Source organism: Trachymyrmex septentrionalis, unplaced genomic scaffold (genome assembly GCF_001594115.1).
Source record: "Trachymyrmex septentrionalis isolate Tsep2-gDNA-1 unplaced genomic scaffold, Tsep1.0 scaffold89, whole genome shotgun sequence".
NCBI lineage: Eukaryota > Metazoa > Arthropoda > Insecta > Hymenoptera > Formicidae > Trachymyrmex > Trachymyrmex septentrionalis.
The window spans coordinates 539,648-548,873 of NW_017306081.1; the positions used below are offsets into that span (position 1 = coordinate 539,648).

Genomic DNA, 9,226 nt, shown 5'->3' on the forward strand with positions numbered 1-9,226 from the left:
TTATCTAAGCACAACACTGTAATACAGAATATATTCGTTGAGAAATTTTCGACTATCTGACGTGAAAGCTTGAAGTTTTTCCTAAAAGTTCGTTTTTAAAAATGTTCCTACGACTTTTTGTCACCAAGTTACATGTGGATTAAATAAAAGAACATTCTGATTTTGCTTATAACTTCGTTAAAAATTATCGTATCTAAATTAATAAAATAGATTCTTAAAGCTGAAACTTTGCTCTATCGAATGATACCATGGGATAATTTTTTAAATGTAAAATATATAAACTATAGAAATCAAAACCTTAAACGATCTAGCTGGATCTTAAATGCTTATACATATAATTCTTGTGTGAATTTATATACTGCTTATGTAGTCTTGGTATTACTGCGGTTTAGTAAAGTTAGCGTTTTAAGACCGAAAAATCATTTTGGGGCACGTTTTTAAGGCTTTTACTTCTATAGTTTGTGTTATCACATATACGGTCCTATAATATATTATATTGTAAAATATATACGAATTTGAGTTAAAAATATGATATTACTATCCTTATAATTATATATAATCATTGCGCAATGGTTAAAAGAAAAGTAACACCATATTTTTAGCTCAAATTTATATATATTCTATTTTTTTATTGGCAATTGTATCACTCGATAAAGCAACGTTTCAGCTTTAAAAATTTTGTTTTCTATATATATATACGATTATATTTAATGAAATTATGAGCAATCAGAGTCAGAATGCTTCTTTTTACTTAATCCGCGAATAACTTAAGAACAAAAAATCGTAAGAACATTTTTAAAACACACATACACACACACACACACACACACACACACACACACACACACACACACACATGATTTTGTAGAAAAAGCTTCAAGCTTTTAGATAGTCTAAATTTGTTCAAATTTTTTTGGGCACTCTACGGATCTACAAAGTGCAAAGAAAATTTTTTATTTTTGTCAGGTTATTTTCTATATATAAAAATTACAAAACTTACATAAATTTTAAAAATATAGTAACCATTCAAAAGTAGAAATTTCAAGCTTTAAAACCCTTTATTTAAATTTAAATTTTGATAATTTTTAACGAAGATATTGTGTACAATTTTGAGTTAAAAAATACTGCAGAACTTTTTCTCCGGCCCAGTATTTAAATTTAATATATAATATGTAAATATAAAAATTAATCGATTCAAAGTAAATCTCGATTTATATATAGATATATCTCAATTTTATTTTTTTCTAATTCTGAGCATATATCGAGATGATACCTCTTTTATAAAATTATACGTTTACATTTAATTATTTAAGATAAAATTAATTTAATTTTTTTTATATCTTGTTGTGTGAATAAAAATTAAATTTTAAGAAATCTGCCAACGATAATGAAAAAAACTTACTTTAAGAATTGTCTTATGATAGACGAGAATAGAATCATTTGTTGGTCCATGGATAAATCTGCTCCAAAATACTTTGTAAAACGATATTGGCACATCCGACGCCGGTTTAATCCATCGTAAATTAATACGCAGCTTTCCACCAATGAGCCGGGCGTTAGACAAAGTCAAGTTCTGAGGTTCTTTCGGATTCCGTGGTTCTGCAACCGAGGAAGCGTCATCAGATCATTGCTTCTTCACAGTACAATGCTAATTATATAATGAAACTTATATAATGAGACTACATGCTACGCGTATACGTTCTGTTTGCAGTGAATATAAAAAATAATTTCTCATTGTAATAAACGATTGTTGCAATTTGATGATAAACTTATTTTATTCTATTTTTTATTCTATATATTTTTTTTCTATATGTATATAATATTATATGTAGAAATTATTTAAAATTAACACGCGACATTTTGATAAATTTTTTAATAATATATAAATATTTTTTTATGAAATTGTACAATGTATATTGTAATATTTATATTTAATATAAGTTAATTCAATAAATTACAGAATAATCTGATCAAATATATTATATAAAAATTATTCTATTTACGAGTATAAAATGTGTTCTCTTTTTTGGTAACTGAAGGTATTGAAGGTAAATGAAGTAATAAAATGAATCATCTCAACTCGGCTGAATCAAAGTGATAACCGTGCACAGTGTAATTTCTAGCTGATTCTTTATCTGTTTAAGAACGACAGGAATACTTAATCCGGTTTTACATGATCCGTTAATTATATTAATTATTCTCTTTTTTTTTATGAACTAAACTCGTTTGGTTTCATGATCGTGATGAAGGTAGAAAATTTATATAAAAATATATTAACGACTCAGACTCATTTTAGATAATACTTGACATAATAATTTATTTTTAATATATTGTAATGTCAATATTTGACATTATGATTAGAGAAAATGACTAAATTTTACGATAATTTATTCGATAAATTAGTCAATAATTTTTGGAAAATAATTTGATATAAAAGCATTTATCCTTTTTAGATGTTAAATTTAAAACACTTTATTTAACTAATATTTTCATTTTGATATTACATATTAATATTCAATATGTAATATGTATTATTATTTCTTTTAATTATTATATATTAAATATATGACAATAAAAAAAATATGTACATAGTTTAAACTAAAGAAACTTCAAATAAGTTTTTTTATTAGGATTTTGAAGAAAATGTAACAAGTGCAATGATCTTAAACTATTTTGCACATACTTTTTTAAATTGTATTTTTATATTTTTTACTTTACAAAATTAAACTTATAAAACTTTCATTTATTTGTTTGCTATTTTAACGACTAAACTATTAAAGTTTTTTTAAAGAAAAACAAAAACACAATTATGCATCAAAAATAAAATAATTTTTTTGTAATTGAACTACTGCCGGAATATCTAAATAGAAGTATAGAATAATTTTAAGTAATTCAATAAGAAGCTAGATTTTTAAATATAAAATAAGAGAAAGAATTATTTAAAAAAAATAATGGGATTTTTAATCTGTATCTGTATGTACGATGATATATGATATAAGACACGTTAGCACAAAGACGTTCAAAGAGTACGTGAGAGGTCAAAATCAATTATTGTTAGTCATAGATATAAAACATAGTAATAATATTCTGTATAAAATATAGTAATAAATAAATACAATATGAATATAACGTGGTAAGAAATAAATACAATATATAAAACAAACTGCTCTGTTATTCTTGAAAAATCATTTGAATTTTCTGATATTGATAGAACATAACTTATTTTTTAACTAAATAGGTGACATGAAGAATAGTTAATTTAAATATCTTGAAGAGAATGTAAGTTTTTGAGTCTGCGATTTAAACTCACACGAATAATGAAGAATAGATAGACAAAAATTTGATTACATTTTTCACAATACCTTATATTCCATCAATATCAGAAAAATAAATAGTGTCATATATGAATTACAGCTAATATCATCCCTGCGTTCGATGTCTCCCTGCATTTTATGTCTCCGCACGCGGTCTAAATGCTATGAAACAAAAGGAGATGACGAGCAAAATCAGTCGAAATGCAACTCGGCTACAGCTCTGCCATAAGTAATTGTCAAATTGAATTTGACGATCTGTAATTATGATTTCATTTTTGCTGCTTATAAGTAATATCCGTATTCATAACAATGGCCACATTTTATTTGTCGTACTCACGACCTTTCGATGATAAGTATACTTGTTTTTGTGTTAGCCACTGACCTTCATTCTGGTAAAGCTTAATTTGCGTGCGAAAGGTCAACATTAAGCAATATTTATCGTAGCGATTTGCGCAAGAGATTAACGCGACTCTGAAACTTTTCACTGCGGGTTAATAGCCCGAATTTCAATAAAGTTTTCAAGTTGTTCCACAAGTTTGGACAATTAACGGTAATCTCTCTCTCTCTCTCTCTCTCTCTCTCTCTCTCTCATCGTCAATTTTTATAAGAAAATTATAATTTTACAACATACACGCATAAACATACAAAATATGTTAAAGTAGAGTTGGAAGAAATTATTGATTATGTAGACAAATTAATATAAAAATTATTAATATGTCAGCAATTTATTATATATTTATAATTATTTTTGACTGAAAAAGAAATTGGCCAAGAAAAAATTTTGTGCATAGCTATTGAAGCTAATAAATATCAATCAATCTCTCGTTCATTGCTTTGGACCATCAATGACGGAAACGTTTTTGTCGATGATAATAGGCATTGAATAAGAATATAAAACTTATTACATTTGTAAATTTTAATCTGACATTATAACTTCATTTCTTCACTGTTAAGTTTTCACATTAATTGTATCATATCATATTATTTATACCTATACAGTGCTCACCAAAAGTTCCGGATCGGCTGAATATCTCGGAAAGTATGCATTTTTGAGAAAAATGTTTTCGACAAAAATTGTAGAGTTTAAAAAGATTACAATTCCATTACAATTGTGATTTAGTTTTGAGGATTTTATAAACTGATATATTTAAATAAGATAATAAACAATATCTTAATCAAAATATTTTTCTTTACAATAAAATTATAAAAAATATATACAACGATGGGCATTAGAAGTGTTCTCCTTTATCACCGGTTATTGCGGACCTGGTGATGCAGGACTTGGAAAGCAGTGTATTGAGCTCCATTAATTTCGCCGTGCCTTTTTATTACAGGTACGTCGACGACATTGTCCTTATTTTTCTCCGAAGTAAATTGTATTCTTTATTGATTTAACTCTTTTCATGAAAGATTGAAGTTTACTTTAGAAGTGGGTGGTAATTTGATCAATTTTTTGCACACAACTATTATTCTAAGGGGTGAGTTTAATATTCGACTGGTACTAAAAACTAACTTTTTCGGGCAGATTTTTGAATTTTTGGTCTCAACACCTTATTTCAAAAGAGAAGCGTTATTTTAAGTTTAATTGGCCTCTTATCTTTCACATAATTCCACAAAAAGAACTTTGAATTCATAATTAATATTTTATTAGAAAATTACTATCCTTTGAATTTCATTTTTAAGACCTTAAAAGAAAGGATAAAAATTAATTAATAAATCAAACAACTACAATAATCAACAGAAAAACATTTAAAAAGACAAAATCAAGTGATTCACTATTCCATTTATCAATAATTTTCTAATAAATTCAACAAATTTATCAACGGCATTTATCAAAAAGTCTCGTATTACAGTATTAACAAGTTGAATCAATTTATCAAAGTACATAAAGATTCTCTTCCAAAATTATGCAAAAGGAATGTCGTATACAAGATCAATTGCAAGAATTGCAATCTTATGTTGGTCAGACGGGTAGAAAATTAATGACAAGAGATTATCGGAACATATTTGCAGACCTCGTCTCATTCGATCATTACCGATCATAGGATGCATTCTTCGCAATAATCGGTAGGAACAATAACACTTCTTTCAGGCAGCGTGTATAAATAATAATAAGTGATTTTATTAAGTAATGTAATAAATACTAATTGTAAGTAAATTACATATATATATGTGTGTATATATATATATATATATATATATAAAACGTATTATATATAACTCATATTGAATTGTTTAAAACATTAAAGATTTAGCTTTGACCATTATAGGCTTGAATAGTCTTACTTACAATTAGTATTTGTTATATTACGGTCTTAATAAAATCATTTATTATTAATTATACATGCTGCCTGAAAAAAGTGTTATTGTTCCTACATATACCGATTATTGCAAAGAATATTACTAAGGCCTCGATGATCTAATAGTTTAGGACACTCGTACAGAATACAAGAGATCCGGGTTCAAGTCCCGGCCGAGGTAATATTTTTTGCAATAAATTTATTTTAAGTTTTTTAGCACATTAACTTCCTTCTAATATGCTACCAGATTGAACATCAAAATTTGATTATCAATTTAATTTATGATATTATTCCAGTAGTCTAAATGCGTTTATAAGTTCGAAAAACTAATTCGGCGCGCAGTTTGAATAGCCACAAATATAGTATATATGCATATACATATAGAATTATTTTAAGCATTAAAGATCTAGCTTCGACCGTTATAGGTTTGAATATTCTTACTTAGTAAATTAGTATTTATTACATTACGGTCTTAATAAAATTATTTATTACTCATTTTTCATCCAATAACAATTTGATACAAAAAACTTCTTTTTTTGTCTAGCAATCAACGAGATACAAATGTTCAATCGATTTGCAATGGTATTTTCTAATAATTGATACGGAACCTATTTTCCTTCTTTGTAAATCTTTCCCATATCATTGGTCAAACGTTTAATAACTGTTGTACGATCAATATTTAATTCTCTAGCATGTTCTGAAGTGAATTGTGCTGGATTTTCGTCTAATAATAATGCTTACAAATCAGCATTTTCTAGCTTCTTTTTATTGTCCCCAGCGATCTTTGTCGTTAACATTGAAATCATCATTTTTGAATTGTCTGAACTAATATTCACATGTCTTAATTGATGGAGCAACATTGCCATAAGTTTTTATCAGAATTCTATAACCTTCAACCGCCGTTTTCTTCTTAAAAAACAAAAGCAACGTATGTCAAAAATGCTCCTTAGAAAACTCCATTTTTTAAATGGTATAAACACTGCATCTATTGTTAGTAAATATCATGGAATAATAGTAAAGCATTAAGAAACAATAGCTGCGATTGGAATGTCTTTGACAACACTGACATTAGAGCCATCTCTTGCAAAACCTCACTCTTAATATTTAATGATCTTCAATTTGACCTTGGGCGAAGTCACCAATGTCAGGTCAAAGTCACATCGATTTTTTTTTATTGGATACCCTATTTTTGATTCCAGAACCTAATAGCTAATGTCAAAAGCTTTTCAAAACGCTACAATAAAGTTCATTTTTATTAAGTATTTTTCGAGTTATAAGGCTTGAAAGTTACATTACCGACATTATTCATATTATCTAAGGTGTCTGACCGACAATTAAACTCTCTTAAATATTGTTCAGAATCATGCCTCGGATAACATGTGTTAAGATCGAGGTTATCGGAAATGATTTCTCTTATTTTCATTTTTAAGATCTTAAGATTTTCAATGATTTTGATCTTAACAAATGTTCCAGAGCATCCTTAACAACATTCAAGAAGTTTTAATCATCGACAGCTTAAGTAATATTAATAATTTTTTAGCGATCGTTAGGCACATTAATACCAATATGGTTTGTAAACAACGTGCCTAGTGACGAAGAACATGCATCTCTCTGGGCAGTCCTATTTCGCCGCGTGCTTTTATTTGGCGGTAAGTCGGGCGAATTTGACTATCTTCATGAAATAATATCTCGTTAATTGCAAAAATTGCAAAATGGTAGAAAACTTTTCGACTTAATTTAGTCCGCTCTATCTAGAGAGCGCTTTATCAAAAATTGCGAGATGTATATAGAGTGTCCCAAAATGAACGCCAAATATTTCGTGTGCTGGTAGAGCCGACTAAACTAAGTTGAAAAGTTCTTTACCATTTTGTAATTTTTTCAAGTTTTAGTTAAGATATTAATTACTAAAAATCGTTAAATATTGTTTTCAATATTTTTTTTACTTAAAGTCAATTTTACAAAAAGCAGCAAAATACAAAAATTTTTTTTTTCATAGAGATCTAGAAATTTTTCAGAATTTTTTATTAATTTGGTACTGCATTTTCTTATTGGCAACTATTTTTACCAACATGAGAAAATGCGGTGCTAAAACATTCTGAAAACAAATTTTCAGAACTATATGAGAAAAAATAAACAAGTTTTGTTTATTTTTACTTGCTGTTTTTCTGTAAAGTTAATAGTATTTGAGTAAAAAATTATAAAAAAACCAATATTCAATGATTTTTAATGAATATCTTGTTAACTGTTGCATAAATTGCAAAATAGTAAAGGACTTTTTGACTCGGTTTAGTTCACTCTATCAATTCACGAAATATTTGGCGGTTATTCTGGGACGCTCTGTATAATATGTATATACACTCACCTTTCGTTTTAAAGGGCCTGGAAGGTTGTGAGTAACCGCGTGATCCATTTCCATTGACAGCCGCCACACGAAACTGATACCAGTGTCCTGTTTTCAGCCTACCTCGAAGGGTCGCGTGTGGTTTCGTCGACACGTGACATACAGTCCAAGAACTCAATCTAGATTCTATGAACCTAGGACCGACCAAATGACGCTCTTCGACTAAATACCGAACATCCCTGTCATTGTTTTCAGACACGTTGTTGATACCTGACTTACTATTGCGCCATGTTAGAAGTACTAGATTCCTCTTTTGCTGTTGTATCTGTAGATTCTCGGGTATAACTGGCAGATCTAATTTAAATTGGACATCGTTATTCACAATAAGTAAATAGTCTTACAGCAGAATTAACAAGCTTTTTATATATTTGCATATTTTTTAATTAAGAGTCAATTTTTATATAATTAAAACGTCGAATTAGAGCACATTTCATGAATTTTCTTTATTTCCCACATATTTATGATGTTAATTATCTTTGTAATTCATTTTTTAATTTTAACTCAAGCAAACAAAGTCCATTTAAAATTAAATGAGAAAGGTCCTAATATCTGCTTATATTTCTACACTGTAAAAAAAGATCAGGAAATTGAACTTCGAATTGAGGTAAACCAATTTAATGCCAGAGTTAAATATGTCGAACTAATTGTCGGGTCGCGAAGCACTTTAACTTTCTTTAATATCTTTCTTGTGTTAAATAAACATTAAATTTATTTGATAATATTTTTTAGGCTTCCACAGGTGCTTTCTATATAAAGATTATGCCTTTCGCAGATTTCCTCTATGTTCAAATCCATTCTTAGAATACTAACGTTTCGTGAACTTTGCAGTTCACTTCATCAGAACGAGTAGCCTGATACTGAGCTGTTCCTCCGAGCCATTCACTTTATATTGCGCTGTGTTGAAGTAATGGGGATGGGGGAGAAAAAGAGAATTGGGGTGTGGGTGGGGGAAAGGTGAGGAAAATCGGTCGGTCTTCAATAACTGGGAGAATGATGTTTCATATTTTATTTATGTTGTAGCCATTGTCTTTATTTAAATTGTTAGAGTGTTTGTGTATCTCTATAGCCTCTCTATACTTTCTTAGAAAGTATGATGTAATGTTGGCTATTGTAATCGTTTTGTCAAACAGTATTTGGTGTCGTGTTTCGATGTCGTGTTTCGATGTTCTGATAATGCCGACTGCGTGACATGTTTTAACCTGATATCACGT

The 9,226-nt window shown here is 28.3% G+C and overlaps 1 protein-coding gene across 2 annotated transcripts in view; it reads right to left on the reverse strand.

Moving 5' to 3' along the window:
• Window positions 1-9,226, reverse strand: part of LOC108755582 (anosmin-1) — a 19,066-nt gene that overhangs the window by 5,921 nt on the left and 3,919 nt on the right. For both annotated transcript variants that reach the window (XM_018498680.1, XM_018498681.1), the window contains exons 2-3: window positions 7,977-8,309; window positions 1,403-1,599 (exon numbers count right to left, since the gene is read on the reverse strand). In XM_018498680.1, coding sequence (XP_018354182.1) covers window positions 1,403-1,599; window positions 7,977-8,309 — 530 coding nt within the window. The remainder of the gene's footprint in view (window positions 1-1,402; window positions 1,600-7,976; window positions 8,310-9,226) is intronic.